A 23,149-nucleotide genomic window follows, 5' to 3' on the forward strand; every position below is an offset into this window, starting at 1 on the left:
TCCATCTTAATGCAATGCTCAAATATTTACATTAAAAATGCTGCGGAAGGAAGTGCAGATGCCGTAATCAGAAACTGTCTCTTTATTATTTGCGCAACTTCTCTGCCATGTAAACAGAAGCGGTTTTCTACCAGCTGCGCAATCAGCTTCTGGTTCACTGCAACTTATCCACTATCAATGTGATATACTCTTCAGCTGTCTTCACAGTCCTTTGGAATTTTTCGCAAGCTGGCTTCAAGATCTTCACAGCGTCTTCGAGGGTGCTTGCCGCTAATTCAACCGTTTTACTAGGTGGCTGTCCTTTAAAAGCTACCCGCATGAAGTTAGTAAGTGAGAAAGCCGTGGTAATGACTGGTTGGCTCTGAGTCCTTGTTCGTGTGGCTGTTGCTATTGCTGCAGCTGCTGCCTGGGATGAGGTGGGGCAGGCATCTGAAAGCACTTTGGCAATTTCTTCGTTAGTCATGAGAAGGTCACCCACTCTGAGAGAGAGAACAGGGCTGCTTGTTAAATCCCGAATGGCAGCATCTAGTATCTCGGGAAGATTGCCATTTTTCAGTAGTGCTGCTGAAACGGGACCGCTGATATTGTCAATAACTCCCTTATATTTCCCATAAAGGTCCTTTATCAGCTTGATTTTTTCATTTGTGGAGGTGGAAGGCAACACAATACTGGAATACAGTGGAAGGCCGACTTTTTGCTTGATATCCTGATCTTTGGCCTCCACTTTTTCCTGCATCTCTTTCAGAGCACTCATCAGAAGCTGAAGGTTTTCCTTGATGCTCAAGTTTTCCCTTACTGTAATGATGGCTAGGTCAGTTCCCAGAAACTGGTTGAGCATCCGGAAGGCGATGTTGGTGGAAGAAACAAACATGTAGACACAGTCGTACAAGTTGCGGCTGGCACTGAGTAGCCTTTCCTCACTCTTCTGTGCACCAAACTTGCCCAGCATTTCCAAAAAGGGAGATATAACACTGAAATACAAACCAAAGTATGCTCAGCAGAAGAAAGTCAACAAAGCTGTTATATTCAACTTTTGTCTTGGGAAAAATTATGGAAGGGAGATTTGAAAGTTACCAGTGTGCTGTTTGTTGAAGGAAAATTATATGAAAATGTTGTATAGATGGTACTTAACACCAGTACAATTAGCAAAGATGTATAGAACAGCTTCTAACGTATGTTGGAAATGTAAAGAGAAAGAAGGCATGTTCTACCATATTTGGTGGATGTGCAAAGTAACAAAAGCATTCTGGGAAAGGATATATAATGAACTGAAGAAAATGTTTAAAATAACGTTTGTGGGAAAAATCAGAGGCTTTTCTATTAGGTATCTTAGGTACAGAGACTCCGAGAGAGCAGAAAAGACTTTTCATGTACTCGATGACAGCAGCGAGAATACTACTGGTCCAGAAATGGAAAGAGGATGAAGTTTCAACCAGAGAAGAGTGGCTGATGATGATGATGATGGACTATGCTGAAATGGTGAAATTGACCGGGACAATCAGAGACCAGGATGAGAAGAAGTTCAAGAAAGAATGGGGGAAATCTATAGAGTAATATTTATAATATACAAAATACAATGGAAAAACAATTAATAATATTTTTAACAAATTAGGGAAAAAAGGATAAGCTGAAAGAAATAGGGATTGACAACGAAAACCAGAAAAGGATGGTGGGAAGTCAGGGGATTCTGAGAATCCAAAATATGAAGGTGAATGATATGTTTAAATTGAAATATGTTATGTAAAATCTAATTAAAAATATTTTTTTAAAGCTGTTATGTCAGCCATGTATCTCCAAAAATCTCATGAACAGCACTTAATTTAAAAAGTCAAGTGAAGCAAAATCTATTATTATACAGCTACTAATAGGTACATAAAATATTTCTGAAAACCTATTTCTATATTTGGAGCCCATGGAATATATTTTATTGGAATATATAGTTGTATAAAATGTTGAACTGCTGGTTGGCTGCTTCCGTGTCTACTTTAGCTTCTGCTCTGCTCCTCTTGCTCACCTCAGTATTACTTAGTACAACTATTGTTTAAATGTTTCTTTAGTGTCAGCTGCCAACAGTATGCCTAAAAGACTTAGATTGTATAGAGAAATCCCCCCACTTATGCACAATCGACTCACAAACAACCTCATATATGCGCAGCACTGGGAGATTAATCAATCAATCAATCAATCAATCAATCAATCAATCAATCAATTCAAACCTGGAAATGGCAGGAGAGAGCTGGAGAGTCCTTGTGGTTTGTTAGGAGCCCCTCCCCAGAGCCTGAAGAGGATGTCAGTGAGCCAAAAGTCCAAATAAAGGTTTTTAAGTGTGTGTGTTTTTTAAAAAAGAATTTATGGGCTCCAAAACGGCGCACAAGAGCTCTTACTGTTGCCTGCTACCCTGCTCCACAGCTGTTGGGCAGGAAACTGTATTGCAGTGGGCTCAGAGGCACTGTTCCCTGTCCTTTCTGGCAATCTGGAGGCAAAGGTACAGTGTAAACGAAAAAGGTACGGTACTGTATTTCAGATGCCTCTTAAATCACCCCAGTTCTCTGCTCCGACGAGGCTCCCCACTTCCGTGCATTTCACAAATGTGTGTGGAGGCCCGGAACGTAATCCCTACGTAAGTGGGGAGTCACCTCTATTAGATGGCCAATATAGGGATGGGGAGAGGTGTAATGAACTGATAATGGGAAAAGGGTTTTGGAAAAGATCAAGTAGCAATGAAGGCCTGAAGGAATGCCAGGAAAGGCTTGTGATCTCAAACCACGGCACCCATCTGCCACTGCCTGCATACCTTCCCTGTCCTGTGGATTGCGCTCTCAGCAACTAAACTCCCTGTGATTTTTTTTTTTTTGAACTAGCAGTTATAGAACAAACTGGAAACAGCGCCAGCCCTGAATCTGACCTTTGGTTTAATATTGAAATGCATTCCCGCATGCCGGCCATTCTTTTGTCAGAAAATGAAAATGGGGGTTGTTTTCACACTGGAGGCCTCTAGTGCTGCTGAGGCCGTTTCTTTTCCACAATCAGATGTCAATGGAATTGAAATGGAGATCCTGTGTAGCATGTGACACAGTGTTATTTTAACTAACAATGCCCTTCTCCACAACCAAGATCTACTCACATGAAAGTGCCATTCAGCAAAGTTTCTTGTTATTGCTTCCTGAAAGCTTTCTGTTTACTATTTTGCTATAATGGAAAGAGAAAACAAAATGGGGAAAGTCCATCAATTTAGCACCCTGGAACGGAAGCTCACTAAATAAACATTTCAGCACTAATCCGCCAGCCCTGTTGACCAAAGAAGCAATAAAATGTGCTGAACTTGCAAACAGAAAGCTTTAAAGGAACAGTTTGGGCTGGTAGTTATAAAGACAAAAGTCCAAGTTTAGGAATGTGTGAGCTGGAAGCAAGAAGTAGGCAAAAGCCAGAGAAACAAAGAGAGAGAGAGAGAGACAGAGAGACAGACACACACACACACACACACACACACACACACACACACACAGGTGCTTGTTTTCTGCTTGAATCTAAGGTTGCTGCTTGGGGCGTTAATGCTGTGAGCCTCTCCACTGTAGGCTCAAAATAAATGTGCCAGCTTAAGGACGCTTTTTAAAAAAGTGTGTTTCATTTAATCTGTAGTTTGGTCTTGCTCAACATCAGAAATGCATCATGAGTTAGAAATCCCTGCTGAATTCACATTTTGACAGCTTCTGAAAAATACTCTTGGTGGACTTGCAGACTGATTCTATGAGTTTCTGCTTACTAAGTAAGTTAGTGGCACAATGACTGTGGCCTTGTGACCCCCTAATGCTGAGCTAGCATTGCAAGGCCAGGATGCTGCAACAGAAGTAGGAGTCAGCATTCACCTGCGATCAACAGGCAGAGCCCAAAATAGGATGGCGCTCTGCACAAACCCTTAAGCTAATTGTGTCTCGGCTACATGTGAGATGAGAACTTTATAAACAATTTGTATTGTATGGGTGCAGTTGAGAAGGCATGATGCTGATGGGTACTGAGGTGGTGGGAAACTGATAATAAGGATTTGGATATTTACTGATGGTTATTAACTGAACTCAGCATTCAGCTAAGAAGACAAGTCTCCTTTGATGGTGAAATTGGCAGAGTCCTCGCAGCTGACAAGAAGGGGTGAGTTTCCATTTAATTTGCCTACTTGTGTCCACTTGCTGGGAATCTAGTCATTTATTTATTTCTAAAAAATATTTATATACCAGTGTACCATTTTAAAAAATGTATCACAGTGGTTTACAACAATTCAAAAACGATGTCAAAACATTTTCACTCTAGCAGTAAAGGGATAAAACCTCTTGGACCTTGGTAGGCTAGGGCTAAATGTGGCTGCCTTAGCAAATGCTTAAAAACTGCCCTGTACCTTGTCATTCTCCGATTACCGGCCAGCAACTTGGTGCTGCCCAGCACAAATGAGAACAGACTTGAGGCAGCCACTGTAGTCATCTCAGGCGGAGCTCTTCTGATTCTGCCACTTCAGCCCTGAATTTCCCCACTGGCAGCAGATGAAGCTCCCGCATGGTGAAAATGTAGACAACATACCAAATGGTGTCTTGGGCCGCCTATTGGTGCCTCTAGCTCTGCAAGGGAATTCTTGTAGACACATATTGCCAAATAATAAATATTATCTTCCTCTTTCAGAATAAAACAAAAAACCCAACAACATGCCTATGTGTGACCAAGTGCGAAATCTGCCTGGGGGTGGTGGTGTGTGGTTGTGATGAAACAAGAATCCATGAAGAAGAACAACTGAAGAACACAGGACACTTGGGATTAATGTAGGAAGTAAGTCTGCATTGGAGGGACGCGGGTGGCACTGTGGGTTAAACCACAGAGCCTAGGGCTTGCCGATCGGAAGGTTGGCGGTTCGAATCCCTGCGGCGGGGTGAGCTCCCGTTGCTTGGTCCCTGCTCCTGCCAACCTAGCAGTTTGAAAGTGTGTCAAAGTGCAAGTAGATAAATAGGCACTGCTCCGGCGGGAAGGTAAATGGCGTTTCCGTGCGCTGCTCTGGTTTGCCAGAAGTGGCTTGGTCATGCTGGCCACCTGACCCAGAAGCTGTACACCGGCTCCCTTGGCCAGTAAAGCAAGATGAGCGCCACAACCCCAGAGTCGTCCGCAACTGGACCCCCCCCCCCGCCACCTCCATGGAAGGACCCTTTTGCCTTTCTCTTCTTCATCAGTCTGCTACAGAATTTACTTGTGTTCTGCTAAAGGAGATTATGGTCACTGATTTGATTTTTGTTAACTTTATCATTAGTAATTACTAAAGTACAATCAAAGCCAACAGCAAAAGCAGACCAATAACACCTTCTACCCTCCCAATTTTAAAAGAAATGCTGGTGGGGGGAAAACAGGTCTTAAGACCAGTGCAAAGATGATAACACTTAAAATAGAAAAAGAAAAAAGAATCAACCGAAGTAGCAATGACATGCACATTACTTTAATAATTTTGAGTTGGCTTCCTGTTTTATATTTTATTTACAAGTATTTTTATCGTACGTCTGCTCCTTGAGTTTGTCATCCCTAACCACAATTCCTAATGCTTACAGCAGAACTACTTTCCTCTTCCATTATCAGCTCATCTTTGCAGAATGAGCCTCAGTGACCTTCTCTACCCAAACAATCCACAAAGACGCCAGGATGTGATTGCCCTGCACCAGGAACTGCTTGACTGCATGCAGCTGAATTTTAAGGCTACTGATGAACTAATTGGAGCACTGAATGAACATCTGGGAGCCAAGATTGCGCATGTTAAAATGAAAGAGGGCGGCACCATCAAAGAGAACTGTGACATCATCATCCGAGCCATGACTGATATTCAGCAAGAGGTATGGAAGTTTGATAAAAAAATAAAGGAAAAGCTAGAGCCACTGATGTACCGAAAGCTTTACGATATCAAAGAGCCTGAGTTGGAAAAAATTGCAATAGCTTACAGGATTGTATCTGTTATTCTTGGAGAGGCCACTGCATCTGCAGGTATAGTAGCTGTGAAATTGGTGTGTTCGAATATTGTAACTGTTACTGTTAACAAACTAGTTGCTCTACTTGCTCAGATTGGGTTATCTGTTCTAGGAGGCATTGCCATTAGTGCTCTGGGGCTGGGTATCAACATAATTCTTCATGCTATATTGGGAGCAGTGGAAAGAGATCACCTTGTAGCATGCATTGAGAGCTATGAGCAGCATCTGGCAGAATTTAAGGAAGCCTCGCAGATTTATCATTGTGCCATTACAGAAGTCAGTGCAATGGTGAAAGACAAAGCTAAATTAGGAATATCTGGGGATGTTCCTACACACTGGTGATTACACAAAACGTATTCTAGTATGACTGATAAGAACTTTCCTTTTTAATACGGCTTGTTCGTTTTTGCAATTAGCAACACAGAAATAAAGAGTTTGGTGGTGAATAACCTGTTAAAGACAAAAGACCCTTGTAGATAAGCAGTAACTGAAAGGTGTAGGTTTCTGCAGGTATGTGACATGAGTGAATGCTCTAGCAGCACAAACTTAACCATGTTCACTCAGGAGTTAAGTCCCGTTGAACTCAGTGGGGATTCCTTCTGGATAAGTGGGGTTGGGATTGTAGCCTTTGATTGCAATCCTAATGTCTCCTCCCTTTCAGTGGGGATTTGTAGAAAAAGCATACACAAATCCACTGTACAACAATTGCATACTAGAAATCAAGATGTAGTTATGCAGTTCATCCTTTTCCATGTGAATCAAGCTTGGTAATGTGGAAAGTATTGAAAACATGCATTGCGTTATTGAGTTTTGCGTATTATGAAATAAAATTTGAAATAGCACAATATATAACTGAATATGTGTTTTCTCAAATAAATGCATTTACCTGTGTTTTTTCTTCTATTCTATCTGTGCATGTTACATAGGGCCAATAAGAAAACATTGTCATGAGTTGGAGGTGGGGTCAGTCTAATGGTACCCTGTGCCCCAACCTGTGGTCCTGTGTGGCTGGGTGGGTGGTGGGGGATAGAATATAGAAGAGCAAGCTTGCCAAATCAGTTCCATTATTAAAGTCATGGCTTTGTCATCTCTTGGTATTTTTCCTGCCTTATAACTTCCTTTCCTTGTCTTACTTTCTTATTATTAACTGAGCTTTGGTGGGAACATTTTAGTAAAAGCAAATTTGACTATATTAGTATGCACATCTGCCTCATACACTTTTGGACTGGTGAACCACCGTGAAACAAAACATCCTAGTAGGAATACAATTAAAATAGATATTAAGAAGTCCCGACCAAACCTGCCATTCAGCTTATTATGAAGAAAAAGTCCGATGGAGAAGGACTAGGCAAGGGCACTTCATCTTGGTGTAGGACTATCAGTTGCTGTAAATATGGTGACATCACAGAGGCTGTGAGGTGGGTAGTCTTGCATGATACAAAGAATGTGACAATGACATCATAGGCTCAAGCAGTGGAGCCAGAAAACATGAAGCACATTACATTAAAATGATGCAGACCAAAATTCAAAGTTCTTTTTCTAGGCTGTACATGCCCAGCTCCCATAGCTTAGACTTTATCATCATGCTTGTTAATTTCAGTCTCAAGGTACAATATTTTCAACAAAAAACACAAGAAGGCCATTTTTCAAGGGGATATTATCTGTTGCCAGGCACTGAAGTCATCTGCAAAAGATGCCCACACGGTGGGAAGAAGGAAGCACTTATCTCCCACAGATCATAATCTGCTGTGTGAAGAGAACACATACTTTCTTTTGCTTATTCTGAATCTATACTGGAGGGACATGCTTTGTTGAAAGTGACAGATTTTGTTGACAGAGAGTTCTAAGACTAAGAGGGAGCAAAATTTCTTTATCCATTTCAACTTTCACATAATTTTATAAATATCCAGGCTTCCTTAAAAATATATATTAACTGTGACTAGTGTAGTGTATACCTGAATGTTGTGGCTAATGGTATGTTTCTCCCAATAAACACATTTCACTGGAATTCCCCCATAAAAGGCTTAGTACAGCACTTGGAAGTGACTGACATTGCTATCAGTGGGACTAGCAACAAAATGTACTTAGGGTAACGTTTATAAGTCAAACTTCTGTACTGCCAGGAGTCAAGTTTTATATAAAGCATTTTTAATGCTCTTTCGATGTGATATGAACTGAACTGAACTGTGTCTTCTTCCCTCTAGAAAGCATTGTGTGATTTAACCTTGCAGTATGAAGTTATTTCTGAGCTTGTGCAAGAAAAGGACTTGGAAGAATTTATTTCCAGGACTGGCAGGCGAGCGCCCCCTCTCGGCCTTCTCTGGTATAACGGACTTCTATACCAAAAATGGCGCCCTCCCTTTCCCGGCACCTTCTTTCAGTGTTGCCTAGCGATTATGAGAAACCCTAACCATAGAGATGCAGACCTTGGGAGGTCTGAAGGACAAACCGGCCTTGAGCACCTCTGAGCTCAGGCGAACTGGAAAGAGAGATTTGCGGACGGTACCGTTACCATAGAGACGAGGGGAAGTAAACGGTCTCAGTCCTATACAGACACTTCCGGTCTGATGTTGATCACCTTTCCACTTTACAGTACTTCTAAATACAAAGTACAAAAGAGACACCGCAGCCTGGAGCGTCTAGTAACAAGGACAAATATAGAGATAGGGAAAATAGTCGGAAATCCCATAGAAAGAAAAAAAAACTTTATGATTCCCTTTGACGTTTCCACATCCCAGGATGGAAATGAGAAGTGCCTATATAAAATAATAAAGAAATCGAGGATTTTAGCGTACATGAGAAGCAGGAGTCCACTCAGAAAGAAGTAGCAGCATATACAGTAGTTCTTGCTTTAAGTTAGGACTTACTTTGTGAGAAAAACATGATTGCTGTCAGGGGAGTTTGTATAAACTACAGACCACTATCCCCATGATACTGTGGCTGAGACAGGGTTTCTTTACTTTTTTGGGGTGCAAAGTGGTATACTGTCCATCGAGCATGTCAGAAACTAGTTTTCCAGCTACAAATTCTCCACGCTTAACACCTCTCAGGTTGCAGCAAACGGTAAAAGTACACCGGGATAGCGAACATGGTGCCTTCGAGGTGTTATTGAACTCCAACTCCAGCAACGGTCAAACGTACCCCAACAACACTTCGCCGGCCCCAAATGGCGACCCCTGGGACGTCACTCACAACTTGCAGCCCAAAGCTCAGTTGCGTGCAAAGCCTTGTGCTGCATTTGTTCGCATACATGTAAGATACCCGCAAAGTGCAGGCGGGAAGAGGAAGGGAGCACTGACTTCCGAAGAGCCATAATCTCCAGTTTACCCTTCCAAAGAGTTAAGTTTTTGTCATTTGTAGAACCCGAGATACGAGGCAAAATGGACAGCTGTTCTTAGTGTGAGAAATCCACTGCTCCCCTTTTTAGTGCTTTATTTCCCCCCCCCGAAAAATTCCTACAGACGCCCATACTAATGGCTGTATCACTGGGCAGAGTGAGGCGGTTGCCTCGGGCGACAGCTGAGGGGAAGGAGGAAGCAGTATGAGTTGCATATATTTCCAGGTAAAAACGTTCCTTTTAAACCAGGACTTTGGTTTATTTCATTGACATCCTATGCCCGTTTAAAATGTGGTTCCTTTTTTGGGAGGGGGGAATTGCTATTAGGTTGTTGTTTTAATTTTGATTATATATACTGTGGTTTTATATTTTGATTTTGTTTTGTGAACCGCCCTGTGAACCTCCGGGCATAGGGCGGTATATATAAATTCAATAATTAAACTAAAAACTAAATATATGAGCTTCGGTGCTTTAGTTCCGGGTATCATAGGCTGGGGATGCTAAAATCCTGACCTCCTTAATGGTCCGCTACTTCAGGCCGAATCAACTTCCCGGAAGTTGGGGACGGAAGACGAGTCTTTTGATGAGAAGTCCACGTGCCTCAAAGTTCCTCATTTTTGCCGGAAGTTCAGGTTGTGGGCTACTCTAGCCGTTCCGCGCCTCTATCGCTGTTGCCGCGAGATCGCGCGGCTTTTCAAGATGGCGGCGACGCGGAGAGTATCCGAGGCGCGGCTTCTGTAGGGCCCTTTCTCTCGTTGGAGCGACCGGGCGCCGCTCTGCCGTCGGGGTTGGCGGGCTCCGGCCTCTTCCTTCGCTCCCCGTGGATCGACTGGGGTCAGGCGCGGATCTGGGCTGCCCGCCTCCCCCTGCTTGGAGCCACCGGCTTTGGCGCCAGGTAACTTGTTACCGTTTCCCGACTTAGAAATTCTTTCATCTTCATGGGCACAAACAGTTGTTTATACCCCGAAGGCTGGAACTTTGTGCAGAGCTGCGTCTCCTGATGGTCCGGTGTTAAAACGCTGGTCGGATCAAGGGCGAGCATTTTTCAGTAAATGCCTGACTTTAACCGAAAAGGGGGTTTTATATATAAAAAAACTTATACTATATTATTGTTGTTATTATTATTATTTATAGTATATTATTATTCGTGACTATTATAATGAGATGTGCTTCTGCATGACTTACAGGACTTCACTTGTGTGTTTAATACTGATGTTTGTGCTGAATTATATATATTTTTCTCCTCCTGGTCTAGTTTGCATTCAGTGAAACAATAAAATAAACAAACTGTCAAAATGGGGCGAAGATCCACGTCATCCACCAAGAGTGGGAAGTTCATGAATCCCACAGATCAAGCCCGTAAGTGTACAGAATTAATTTTTTTTAAAGTAAGGGGGAGCGTTTTAGGGGAGACGCATGAGTGAAAGCATGTAGCACAGTGTTAGAAACTAAGATAGGAAAGATAGGAGCCAAATCACACCTTAAACCTAGGTTACTGGCTCAACAACGGAATGCCTAGGCACACTTTTTTTAATAACAAGAATACAAAACTGAAAATGAATGAACTGCTGCTAAAATATTATGTTCATTTTTCACATGGTCTTGTCCTTCCCCTGCCCCCCCCAATCTTCTTAAGAGGGTCTCTTATCCAGTCTTCAGAGAGTAGCTGGAGGCACGGAGGCAGAAAAAGGCCCTCCTTTCCTTCCACTCTGCAGTTTTAGTCTGAAATCTTAGGTGCAGTACTGTGCCCAGAACTCAGAAACGGCTCACACTAATTAAATTCCCTGTTGCAAAATGTGCCTGTAACAATGGGAGTTTCGAACACTAATGTAGCCTGAGGTATAAGACTTAACTCTGCAGGTTAAAAATGTTACCGTATACTATGGGTTTAGCATTAAACAATGTCACTGAAGGAATGTACAGGAATATAAAATAATGGGATGGTGGTAATGTCAAGTGGAGATTTTTCTTCAGAAGATTGCTGTGCATCAAGCTAATCAGTTGAAGGCATAATGTTGCTGCTTTATAAATCTCATATACAAATATTTATATTAAATTATTTGAAGAGCATTCAGTATGACTTGGTTCACTGTAGTCTGTTAATTATAGGATTTCTCGTAGTTAAATCTAAGTGCACTTCTGTGCAGCTTTGAGTCGGTCCATGTTTACTATGTGCACCATTGAAGCACAGTCTTTTCATCAAAGAATTTTGAGTACTGTAGTTTATTAAGCGTCCCTGGGAATTATAGCTATGTGCAGTGTAAGCTATAGTGTTCTGAATTTTTTGAGGGAAAGAATTTGCTTCAAAGGTGCTTTAAAGGTACTTTATAGTGTGTACACAGGCTGTGTTTGCAAGAGTCAGATTGCTTTCGGATGGTAGAACACTCAACTTCTTTTACTTAAAGACAGTTTTGGAAAAAGGTGGAGTAAGTGTTCAGGGTTGGTCAGGCAACATTGTGTGTGCTTTTATGAAGCAGCATTATGAACAAGCAGCATTCTGGTGCATGTTGCCCAGTTCCTGCTTTGTTCCTTCCCTGGCGCAAGTACAGTACCTCTTAGGATTCAAAGTGTACTCTGAGGTACAATGAGTTCCATGATAAGTGTGGTTTTCATTGCAGTCCAAAGCTTGCTAGTACTGGGTCTGAAATTGAGCATTTATATCTTTGCAGGCAAGGAGGCTCGAAAAAGGGAGCTTAAGAAGGTGAGAGATCATTGCTTTACTAAAGGCTGATGACCCTATACTATGTGTTATGTTCCTAACGTAAAGTGTACCTTGCTAATGTAGTACTTGCTAACTGATGAGCCATTTCCTATTTAACAATACTGCATTTTCCAAGTATTTATAAAGCTGGAGAAATAATGCATTTTTAAAAGAATTGTGATAGTACTAATGTTATATATTTATAGTTTTCCTTGGTGGATGATTAGTCTTATTCTCATCTGTAAATATAAATATCATGGCAGTGTTTGACCAAGTACTCAAGTGTCTTTAAACAGGAAGCCAGTAATATAAAACCCCACAGAACTAGAGACTGAGGATTGTAAAGGTTGATAGGGTATAAATGTGAAGGTGTGTTAACACACTGCCTGTAAAATTGGAATGTAAAATCAATTTTAACAGCTTAGAACAGTGTTGTGCAGACTTTAGTCTTGTGGGATCTGCTTTTTTAAAAAAACTAGAAACTTACTATCCTCCAAGTAGAGCCAGGTGCAAGATATATTATAGTGGGGGCAGCAGACTCTTAAAATTAAGGAACGGTGCCTCTAAGCACATGTTTGGCCCATAATTGTTTTCCCAGTACCAGAACTGAGCTCACAGTCCTGTCATGCAAAAACCCACTCCTGGCTCCCCCTATTTTTTTGTATTGTATATGTTGCTTGGTTTGGCTGATACAGGAATCTTTCACTCTCTCTCATTTTCTGGTGACTCCAGAACAAGAAGCAACGCATGATGGTGAGAGCAGCAGTGTTGAAGATGAAGGATCCCAAGCAAATAATCCGAGATATGGAAAAACTTGATGAAATGGGTAGGTTTGAATAAACCTTTTTGGGGGTTGGGGGAAACTTGAATGGAGAAACCAGATGGGGCCAATTGCATCTGTGAAGCTGAAAGACTTAGGGGTAGGCAATATTGTACTTTCTATATGTTATACTAAAGCTCTCATTGTCCCTGACCACTGGCCATGTTGGCTGGGGCTTATGGGAGTTAATAGTTAAAAAATATCTGGAGGACGGACACATTGGCTGATGTAACAAATGTTACAAGATATCATGTTTTTATTTATTTTTTTGGAGTAAGGAGATCAAGGGCTGGGTACACTCAAGTGGCCAGTTTCTGTAGAGAGTTGGTAGCTCCCTGCTCCCGACCCCTGTGTTCTTTTTCTTTCCCTCTTTTAGAAGCCATCCTAGAAACATTGATGGGACCAGGCAAGCTGCCCTTAGAAAGAGGGTTCATTGAATGGGGTGCCAGGCCCAGGAAGCCCCTCTCCCTCCTCCCTAGTCACTACTTGGGTTGCTGATCAGGCTGGGGCACCTGGGAACTAACAGAGTTATTTGAGCACCAGTAAGCTGTCTTCCGTCGTTCGGTCCCAGCGCCTGCCAACCTAGCAGTTCGAAAGCACCCCCGGGTGCAAGTAGATAAATAGGGACCGCTTACAAGCGGGAAGGTAAACGGCGTTTCCGTGTGCGGCTCTGGTTCGCCAGAGCAGCGATGTCACGCTGGCCACGTGACCCGGAAGTGTCTTCGGACAGCGCTGGCCCCCGGCCTCTTGAGTGAGATGGGCGCACAACCCTAGAGTCTGGCAAGACTGGCCCGTACGGGCAGGGGTACCTTTACCTTTACCTTTAAGCTGTCTTCCCAAATATGTATTCTCTTTTAGAGGCACTCAGGAGGAAAGCTTTCTTCGGGGTTCTGTTTCTGAACATGGATACCACAATGGCACATGTGTTATAAACGTGGTGTGGTGAGAGGAAGAGAAAACAATGACTTAATTCAGGCTTTGCTTGTAAATCTCTCTCCTTCCACATGGTTGTCTCAATCCTAATACTGGATCAGAGTTTAACCCAGTGCAGCAACCCCAGCTCAATGAGAAGGTGCTGAAGGACAAGCGTAAGAAATTGCGTGAGACCTTTGAGCGTATCCTGCGGCTCTATGAGAAGGAGAATCCAGACATCTACAAGGAGTTGCGCAAGCTAGAAGTGGAATATGAGCAGAAGAGATCTCAGCTCAGTCAGTACTTCGATGCTGTAAAGGTATCTGCCCTTATCATATTTGAATGGGATTGATTAAGGGTTCTTACTCCTGGCTTACTTAAGTGTGGACAGTGCAAGGCTTCTAAGTCCTGCTGCGCTTTTTAAAAAATTACAAGCACACCATGCATATGTCTGGTAACAAACAGTACATGCAAGCAGTGGTGTGTTGCATTTGAAATTCATCTACAGTGGTACCTCGGGTTAAGTACTTAATTCGTTCTGGAGGTCCATTCTTAACCTGAAACTGTTCTTAACCTGAAGCACCACTTTAGCTAATGGGGCCTCCTACTGCTGCTGCGCCGCCGCTGCATGAGTTCTGTTCTTATCCTGAAGCAAAGTTCTTAACCCGAGGTTATATTTCTGGGTTAGCGGAGTCTGTAACCTGAAGTGTATGTAACCTGAAGCGTATGTAACCCGAGGTACCAGTGTACATAGAAACTGGCTTTTCTGAATCTCTTCCCTATGTAGTTTGGTGACCAGAAACCTTCACTTTTCCCTCCTCATATTTCATTGGAATGGTTTAAATGACTATTTCATTAATTTGACTGGTCGTGTGATGTTCCTTCTAAATGGTTGCTTGCATTTATTCATGTTGCTTTCTCATTTATAAAGCACTAAAATTTGCTAAGTGCTGTGCACCCTCCCCCCAAAAAAACCTATTCCTGCCTGCAGGCTTACAATCAACTAGACATGGCTCAGAAGGGAAGTGAAAGCCCTCTTGGCTGATTATTAAAGCTAGTAGTAGTTTTTTTTTTTATTTAAATGTGGTTTTCATTTATGCTAACTGCTTACAGTCTAAGTGACATAATTCTAAAGAAATGGGGAGGGGAGAGGAAGATAAGTAGGTTCCAGGCCTAAGTCTTTCATGAGGTTGTTTCATGTGACAGAGTGGCGAGACAAGCGCCCCTCCATCAGCTCAACCGGGATCACCCGACGCCTGGATCCTCTCCTCCCTTGCTCATTATGTATCTTGATTGTATAACCCAGGCATAGGCAAACCCGGCCTTGCAGATGTTTTGGGACTACAACTCCCATCATCTCTAGCTAACAGGACCAGTGGTCAGGGATGATGGGAACTGTAGTCTCAAAACATCTGGAGGGCCGAGTTTGCCTATGCCTGGGTTATACAATCAAGATACATAATGAGCAAGGGAGGAGAGGATCCAGGCGTCGGGTGATCCCGGTTGAGCTGATGGAGGGGCGCTTGTCTCGCCTCTCTGTCACATGCCCATTGTCACCTCCTGAAGATTAACCTCAGGGAATGTTTGAAAATCTCTTTCAGAATGCTCAGCATGTCGAAGTGGAGAGTATCCCCCTGCCAGATATGCCTCATGCCCCTTCCAACATCCTCATTCAGGACATCCCCCTGCCTGGAGCGCAGCCCCCCTCTATTCTCAAAAAGACATCAGCTTATGGGTAAGCAAGGAAATGCACTGGGAAAGGCCAAAGCTCTTTTGGGGGTTGGTCTGTGTGGATTACAATCTGATGCTGCTACTATGATTAAATAGGCTTTTGTTGTTATTTTACTTGTGCTTTTAGAGCTTTGAAAAGCCACATGATATAATTTGTGAGCTGCTTTTTGTTCATGCGATTTAATGGTGGTTCTTGAAGTGCAGATTGAGGCACAAGATACGGACTGACATCATTTGGGCTGCATGCTAGTACAGAAAAGTGTTAAGTGTGGCTGTCGATTAAATCTGGGGCACCTGCATATATTGAATTGCATTGGTGCTCAGCTTCTTGTCCTTGCTGTCAGCTGTTTTGTTGCCGGCTGAGAAGAAATGCTAACTTCAGTCACTAGGGAGACAATTGGCATAATATTCACAGGGCATAAGTAAGTAGCCAGAAACTAGGGCAAAAGCTCAGCTGGTGCTGCATTGGCATCCAGTACTCTAGCGCAAACTGAAAAGCTTGTAAATCCTTAGCTCTTGAACTGTTCAAAACCTTGTCTCTAGACCTCCTGTCCGGCCTGTTTCTGTACTTCCACCCCCTGGGCTTGGTGTTCCTCGCTTACCTCCAGGCAGGAAGCCTCCAGGACCTCCACCAGGGCCGCCTCCACCTCAGGTCTTGCAGATGTACGGTCGGAAGGTTGGATTCACCTCTGAGATGGCCCCTCGGAGAAGAGAAGAGGAGGTGTCTTACAGTCCAGAGACAGGTAGTCATTTTCCTCATCCGCAAGGGCTACCTTTGAAGGTGACCCGGAAACTACAACTAATCCAGAATGCGGTAGCTAGACTGGTGACTTGGAGTGGCTGCCAAGACCATATAACACCGGTCTTGAAAGACCTATATTGGCTCCCAGTACATTTCTGAGCACAATTTACAGTGTTGGTGCTGAGCTTTAAAGCCCTAAAGGGCCTCGGCTCAGTATATCTGAAGGAGCGTCTCCACCCACATTGTTCAACCCAGACACAGGTCTAGCTCCGAGGGTCTTCTGATGGTTCCCTCACCGTGAGGAGCGAGGTTATAGGGAACCAGGGCAGAGTGCCTTCTCAGTAGTGGCGACCACCCTGTGGAACGTCCTCCCATCAGATGTCAAGGAAATAAACAACTATCTGAATTTTAGGAGACATCTGAAGGCAGCCCTGTTTAGGGAAGTTTTTAATGTTTGATGTTTTATCGTGTTTTTAATATTCTGTTGGGAGCCACCCAGAGTGGCTGGGGAAACCCACCAGATAGGTGTGGTATAAATAATAAATTATTATATTATATTATTATTACCACCATTGTATTTGAGGATGGGGTCTGGGGTTCCATATTCTTCTGTAAACAGGCAGTTGTGTTTTGTGGTAAAGTTGGGGAAATCTTCTGACAGTTTCATATGTTGTTCAATCTCCCCTGTATTTTTAAAAGATGTAAAACTAGATTTAGTTTTGAGGACACAGATCTGTAAGGAGAAGAAAAGACACATTGCCAATTTTGAAGGAGGCATAAAAGATGGTTGGCAAATAAATAGAAAGGAAAGCCATGTAAGACATTCCAATGTTTTGCGCATGGAAGAAGCATTTGAAATAGCTGGTGTGCATATGTATTCTCATGTATGTGTTTTTAAAAAGCTACTAGTTCCCAAGAAATACATTAGGCTTGCTATTTAGAACTTCCCCCTCCTCCAAATCTCAGATTTATGTGAATGCTTTTTGGATATGACTGCTATGATAGTTTGCATGCCAAAGTTAAACATAGTTAATGGAACACTCTCCTAGCATGAGTGATAAACAATGATCCCTGGCTGAGCAATATGTCTGAATCAGCAATTGTGGTTTTTTTCCAAGCCACAATGTTAAACCAAGGTTTGTTCTTGGCATACCAACAGTGGCTTTTTGGATGTAATGGTAAGCCAGAGATTGTATTTTGTTGATCATGCCAAGGAAGGAGTGAAGCAGAAGCCGTTTGTATGTTCCAGGTAAACCATTAACTATGGTGTACAATGATGTTCAAATGTCACCACTAAATAAAGATTGTCACTGTTGACCTACTTTGTTATTTATTTATTTTGCTTTGTTGGGGAACAATATTTTATAAATTATTATCAGCTATGCTCATTTGTAGACACTTTGCTGTACATCTGTGGGTTTATAGAAGAAACCAGCCATCCAGAAATCAAAGTGGGCAGGTGATGCAGGTATTCTGATATTTCATAATGATCCTTCTTGGCTGTGAAGTCTGCAGGAGAATATTGGACCTGAACTGTTGATTCTCCTCTTCACCTCCCTATCCCATCGTATTTCAAGGGAAAGCCTTCACAGTATCAAAACAAGCTGAACGTTGCTTTTCTTGGTGGCTTCATGTTTGAACTACTCAGGTCCACGAGGACAGGATGATGAAGCTTCCAGTACCAGTGAAGATGAGGGGTATCCCGAGGACATGGATCAGGACAAGCACGATGACACTACTGATGACAGCGACAGTGACAGAAGCGATGCAGACAGCGAAGGGGAAGAGTTCATGCATCACGATGACACGGCTGAGAGGGAGGGTGGTGAAGACAAGAAATTGGGTAAGCTTCTCAGGAGAATGGGTTTGAAATAGTTATTCTTAGTGTTTGAGTAGTTGAGAGCAAGCATGAATGCTTTACCAACATCTGAATTCTTGTTCTAAGCTCTTTCATGGGATGCTTTCCAGCATTATTTTGTAATGCTGGTAGAATGGTACAAGCAATCTCTTGAGTTCTTTCTTTATAAACATACTGTTCTTGACTAGTCTGATACGTATCCCACCTGATACTGGCTGCATCAAAAGGGGAGTTAATACAGCAAAGTCTGCTCTGCTGGGACCAACCGTGGGTTGGCTCCTCCTTCTCTTGGAACTGTTTCCCTTAATGGCTGTTCCATCTGGTTATTGTAACAATTGCATAACTTGATGAAAGAATTTGTGGCTGAATCTGCTGTTTTGCTCTTCCCCCTCTTACCATTTTGTTTTGTTTTGTTTCGTGTCATGCATATTAACATTGTAAGCTTGTGGAATGGTACTGTGTGGGCATTAACTTTGTGCAATGCCTAGACCAGCCTGGCACCATCCTGTTGCTTTAAACTCCCATCAGCTGTAGCCAGCACAACCCTGGGATCCAGCAACATCTGGGGGAAACCAGCTTAGAGGAACAATAAACAGGGACATTGAGGCACTTTATAAATAATAGCTAATAATAATGTTGGGTCATTTGGTTGTTAGAAAAGATAAATGGCGTTGTACAACATAAAATCTAGCAGATAATGTGCTCACCTGTAAGAGTCACTTGAAGCCTTGAAACTACATAGCTACTTAAATGTCTGAATTGCAGCATGGGAGAGCCTCGATTTTTAAAGCATTCCAGACATTAAAACTGAGAGGAGGTGATTGATGAACTCCTAATCCTCTGTCACTTTACTTCTGCAGGTCATAGTGTACGGTTTGCTGAGATACCTGGAAAATCACGTAAGAAGAAGAAGAACATGAAAGAGCTCACGCCACTTCAGGCCATGATGCTGCGAATGGCTGGTAAGAAAGCCTGGATTTTTCTCAGCCGTATTCTCTCCCCCCCCCCCTTCATTATTTTAGTTGCAAGCTATGGAAGTCTGTTTACCCAGAGAAATTAACTCACAAATAGTTTAATAAGCAAGGATTTGCATTAAAAACCTATCTCAAAAGTGCCTTATGAATAGAAGCTAGGATATGGGACCATTTAGCACATCAGCTGACTGATACAGCAGTGACTTTGAACTCATAATTTGCATGTGTGGTTGTCTTCCAAATTCCTGAGTTCCCAACCCCTGATTAAATTAATATGAAGATGGAAGGCAGGGTCTGGTTTAAAGGATGCTTTCATAGCTTTCTCAGACTGGTCATGGTGAAGCTGGTATGTAGCTGTGATTTTCAGACACTGTGGAATGAAGGAACCCCATAAGCGGCTGCCCACAAAATATTAATGTAGGACTATTGCAGAAGAGTGTTAAATAGACCTTCAAACCTTGAAGATACACTGAGGAATCCCCAAGCCAATTCTATCTAGCTTTTCGAAACTTAGCGAGAAAACAAATTCCTAGACACCACAGGGTAGTGGGGCACCTTGAATGATGGGTAGGTGTGCCATGGATGGGGGAAGCACTGTGCAACCATCTCCATGCTTCAGAAGAAAGAAAGTGGGTGTAAGAAAAATTCTGAACCCTGTGCTCCTACTCTGGATTAGGTCCCATGCCACTTGCTGGAATTTATTTCCGATCTATGCAAGGCTGGGGCAGGGCTGCTAATCTTCCAACCCCATTCAACAGGAGGGATGCAAGAACGAGGCAGTGGGCTTGGAACATCCTGGAGGAAATTTGGGCCTTGCCATAGCCGCCCTATGGAGATACTTGTAGCATTCAATATCAATTTCTTAATTTCTGATAGAATATTTTTCCTGGGCCTTCAAATCATTCTTTTCTAGTGTTGGCCTGTGGTCTTTTAAAGTCCCAGAATCTGTTTTAAAGATCGAGCCTGCATTATTTCTCTTCAGGCCAGGAAATTCCTGAGGGAGGCAAAGAGATAGAGGAGTATTCTGAAGAGGAAGATGATGACGACGATGATGACTCAGAGGCGGAAGATACACCACAGCAGCAAAGCACGGAAGAGGCACATGCTGAGACAGCATCGTCGGCAGCCTCTCAAGCATCCCAGCCACAGCAGCAGCCACCACCTCAGCCTGTTCCTCCAGCTCAGATGCAAGCGCCTCCCATGCCTGGCCCACCCCCTCTTGGGCCACCTCCTGCACCACCCTTGAGGCCTCCAGGGCCACCCACTGGCCTCCCTCCTGGCCCTCCTCCAGGTGAGCCCCTGATGAAATTTAAGAAATCCAGGCTTCTCTTTGCTTTGGGCTCCCAGCTTGGAAATCCCAAAAACAGGCAGTTGTCTTACTCAGCTAATACTGGTGGAGGCTTCCCACTCCAACGTCACATGAATGTTGCACTTCAAACACTTGTCTTTCTCATCAGGCAGATACTCCGTTTTTGTTTAAGCAGTCTCTTGCAGTCGTGGCAACAAAAGGAGGGGTGGGGGGAGGAAGCTACCCAGTGGGTGGATGACTGTTTTTGTACATCTCTGGTACTTTGTAAATGATTTGACGTGATTCAGAAGGAAAAAGCAATGTATTTTGATAAAATGGTCACCATTACCATGGGCTGTGTTGGAGTGTTTGTGTAAAAAAGCAAGGTAGTTTTAAAACCTCTTTCTCATATCTTTGGCACAACAACAGGTAATTGGTAATGAGGAATTGCCATGTTAACCCATAAACTAAACCGTCTTTGTGCAACTGCTTTCACAGGGGCTCCTCCGTTTCTTAGGCCACCTGGGTTGCCTGGAATGCGTGGCCCTTTACCACGACTGTTGCCCCCCGGACCTCCCCCTGGCCGCCCCCCTGGCCCTCCACCTGGTCCACCGCCAGGTCTGCCTCCTGGCCCTCCTCCAAGAGGACCCCCACCTCGCCTACCACCTCCAGCCCCTCCAGGTAATACTACAGTTTACTCACAGGATCTCTTTTATTCACTGTTATGGATAAACAAAATTAGTCTAGTGGTGGATGCTTTCATCTTAAGTATTTTTATGTAGTAAGAGTTATGTATGCTTAATAAAAATCATAATTTATAAGTGGTCAACTACAAGCTGTTGTTGAATCCTAAAATTAGAGGGTGATATTTTCCTGTCCTTTTTGTTCCAGCACAGTGAAACACTCTAGGTTTTATGAATCGTTGGTACACCTGTTGGAATTTGATGATTTAAAATGTGTGTCCCATGTAATTTTGCAAATATAATGACCTTAAATTAAGGGGAGGCTAAAGGAACTTGAGCTGATGCTGGTATTGGTTCCTTCTGAGCAAAGAGTAGCAGGCTAACTTTTATCTCTTCCTCCAGGCATCCCCCCTCCTCGTCCAGGCATGTTGCGCCCTCCTTTGGTGCCCCCACCTGGGTTATTTCCCCCCGCTCCCATTCCCAATCCTGGGGTGCTGAGTGCTCCCCCCAGCTTGATCCAGCGTCCCAAGGCGGATGACACCAGTGCAGCCACCATTGAGAAGAAAGCCACAGCAACCATCAGCGCCAAGCCACAGATCACCAACCCCAAGGCTGAGATCACCCGCTTCGTGCCCACAGCCTTGCGAGTTCGCCGAGAGAACAAAGGGACAGCTGCCACCACCCAGAGAAAACCTGATGATGAGCCTTCTGTTCAGATAACCAAAGCAACTCCTAAGGCTGGCTCTTCTGCTCCCATTTCTGTGCAGACAAAAGATGATGTTTATGAAGCTTTCATGAAGGAAATGGAGGGGCTACTGTGACAATCTGTTCCCAGTTAACCTGTATATTCTCTGTGATTATGAGATCAGACTACTGTCTTAGGGGCAGAGGTTCCATGTTATAGTGGCATCCGGTTGAAGAGCTCCTTCATTTGTGACAATAGTCCCCCATCCCTATTAACTTGTGATCACATTTGGGAGAACGACCATTGCAGAGAGTGGAAAAGGGGTGCAATTACTCTACTCACTTTTTAATGAAAGACTTGGTTGTGTCTGTGTGCTCATGGAAAATCCTGTTGTCTCATTTTTAAATTTTTGTTAAAGGGAGGAATTACTTGAGGAACCAGAACACACTGTTAAAGCATTTCTTCCACATGTACCGATCAAGTTTTTATGTTTTGTTTTGGTGGCTTTCTGTAAATATTTTGTAATGCTGTTTTTAGCTGGGTGAGAAAAATGGGTTTACACATTGTTGTAAGGTGGGCAGGTTACTGTTTGCATATATGGCATGCAAACATTTTGCACCCTGTGTATCCTGCACTCACTACTGTGGCTTCTTGCTAACAGGAGCGATCATTGTCTTATTGAAAGAGAATAAATATTTGATGTAATACACCACTGTCTGACTAGTTATCTGCACTGCTATTTTGGGTTTAGGAAGGAAAAGAAGTAGCCTGAGGACCTGACAAACAGCACCTATGGAAGGAAGCTAATGATGCTTTAGACCACGGGTGTCAAACACAAGGTCCGCGGGCCAAATCCGGCCCGCCAGACCTCGCCATGTGGCCCGTGTAGCTGCCAGCCCGCTTCCCCCTGCGAGGCGGCGCGCTGTGGGCGGGGATGGGGGGCTGGAAGGCGGACGGTGGAGAAAGCGAAGGCGCTCCCTTCCCGCGCCGTTACACGGCCGGCCTGAGAGAAAATTTCTGAGGCAGCGGTGGCCTTCGTCCAGGGTCGGGGGGCCATAGCGGGACTTTGCCCTCCCGGTGGCCTGGAGCATCTGGAGCTGGGGCGGCGGAGTCGTCGCCGTCACTTCTTCTCCTTCTCCTCCGAGGAGGCGGGCGAAGCGGCCAGGGCGGCTGGCGGGAGCGTGGCGGCGGGGGCCGTGCTGCAGATGGGCATGGTGGAGTGGGGCCGAGGAGGGGTGCCTTCGCCCTCGGAGCCCGACGCCCGGGAGGGCCCGCCGAGAGCGGGAGGCAGCGGAGGTGCAGGCGGCGTGGGGAAAAGGAGGAAGGCGGAGGGGAAGGCAGGCCAGCGGCCTTGCTCCGCCAGAGGCGCCCCGACGCCGATGCCGCGTTTCCCTCATGAGGAGACGGGCAAGGAGGTCGCTGAGCAGCCGC

The 23,149-nt window shown here is 43.9% G+C and overlaps 3 protein-coding genes and 1 long non-coding RNA gene across 11 annotated transcripts; 3 read left to right on the forward strand and 1 right to left on the reverse strand.

Annotated features, from left to right (window-relative positions):
• Positions 1–63: 63 nt before the first annotated feature.
• Positions 64–7,372, reverse strand: LOC309542201 (uncharacterized protein C12orf60). Of its 4 annotated transcripts, none has more exons than XM_082240824.1 (3): positions 7,288–7,356; positions 3,125–3,189; positions 64–971 (listed from the first exon to the last, which is right to left on the reverse strand). In XM_082240824.1, the coding sequence occupies exon 3, from the start codon at positions 947–949 to the stop codon at positions 155–157; it is 795 nt and encodes a 264-aa protein (XP_082096950.1). In that variant the 5' UTR covers positions 950–971; positions 3,125–3,189; positions 7,288–7,356; the 3' UTR covers positions 64–154. The 4 variants fall into 4 exon arrangements, with proteins under 4 accessions (XP_082096950.1, XP_082096949.1, XP_082096951.1 ...); XM_082240823.1 differs by lacking the exon at positions 7,288–7,356 and adding an exon at positions 4,391–4,528; XM_082240825.1 differs by lacking the exon at positions 3,125–3,189 and having other exon boundaries at positions 7,288–7,372.
• Positions 978–6,881, forward strand: SMCO3 (single-pass membrane protein with coiled-coil domains 3). Of its 5 annotated transcripts, XM_082240828.1 has the most exons (4): positions 2,412–2,505; positions 3,640–4,146; positions 4,669–4,812; positions 5,605–6,881. In XM_082240828.1, exon 4 carries the CDS (start codon positions 5,619–5,621, stop codon positions 6,327–6,329), a length of 711 nt encoding a protein of 236 aa, XP_082096954.1. In that variant the 5' UTR covers positions 2,412–2,505; positions 3,640–4,146; positions 4,669–4,812; positions 5,605–5,618; the 3' UTR covers positions 6,330–6,881. The 5 variants fall into 5 exon arrangements, with proteins under 5 accessions (XP_082096953.1, XP_082096954.1, XP_082096956.1 ...); XM_082240830.1 differs by lacking the exon at positions 3,640–4,146 and having other exon boundaries at positions 2,447–2,505; XM_082240829.1 differs by lacking the exon at positions 2,412–2,505 and having other exon boundaries at positions 3,488–4,146; positions 5,577–6,881.
• Positions 7,373–9,988: 2,616 nt separating the features above from the next.
• WBP11 (WW domain binding protein 11) lies at positions 9,989–22,427 on the forward strand. Its single transcript, XM_082239956.1, has 12 exons — positions 9,989–10,219; positions 10,580–10,683; positions 11,994–12,025; positions 12,758–12,851; positions 13,880–14,076; positions 15,359–15,492; positions 16,032–16,231; positions 17,879–18,073; positions 18,949–19,050; positions 20,045–20,353; positions 20,849–21,031; positions 21,436–22,427. The coding sequence occupies exons 2-12, from the start codon at positions 10,620–10,622 to the stop codon at positions 21,852–21,854; spliced, it is 1,929 nt and encodes a 642-aa protein (XP_082096082.1). The 5' UTR covers positions 9,989–10,219; positions 10,580–10,619; the 3' UTR covers positions 21,855–22,427.
• On the forward strand, positions 14,156–15,350 carry LOC309541816. The gene is made up of 3 exons (XR_014223960.1): positions 14,156–14,267; positions 14,512–14,956; positions 15,064–15,350. It is a non-coding gene; the product is annotated as an uncharacterized lncRNA (long non-coding RNA).
• Positions 22,428–23,149: the final 722 nt, after the last annotated feature.

The sequence above is a fragment of the Podarcis vaucheri genome (assembly GCF_965113315.1).
Source record: "Podarcis vaucheri genome assembly, chromosome: 10".
In the NCBI taxonomy this organism is placed as follows: domain Eukaryota; kingdom Metazoa; phylum Chordata; class Lepidosauria; order Squamata; family Lacertidae; genus Podarcis; species Podarcis vaucheri.

Coding starts and splice junctions, on each gene's coding strand:
- SMCO3 (XM_082240827.1), top strand. CDS start 2,352: ATGGGCTCCAAAACGGCGCACAAGAGCTCTTACTGTTGCCTGCTACCC. Junction 2,506..5,604: donor GTACAGTGTAAACGAAAAAG/GTACGGTACTGT, acceptor TTCCATTATCAG/CTCATCTTTGCAGAATGAGC.
- LOC309542201 (XM_082240822.1), bottom strand. CDS start 4,473: ATGACTACAGTGGCTGCCTCAAGTCTGTTCTCATTTGTGCTGGGCAGC. Junction 972..4,390: donor GGTAATCGGAGAATGACAAG/GTACAGGGCAGT, acceptor TTTGTATTTCAG/TGTTATATCTCCCTTTTTGG.
- WBP11 (XM_082239956.1), top strand. CDS start 10,620: ATGGGGCGAAGATCCACGTCATCCACCAAGAGTGGGAAGTTCATGAAT. Junction 18,074..18,948: donor TGGTGAAGACAAGAAATTGG/GTAAGCTTCTCA, acceptor TTACTTCTGCAG/GTCATAGTGTACGGTTTGCT. Junction 20,354..20,848: donor CCCTCCTGGCCCTCCTCCAG/GTGAGCCCCTGA, acceptor CTGCTTTCACAG/GGGCTCCTCCGTTTCTTAGG.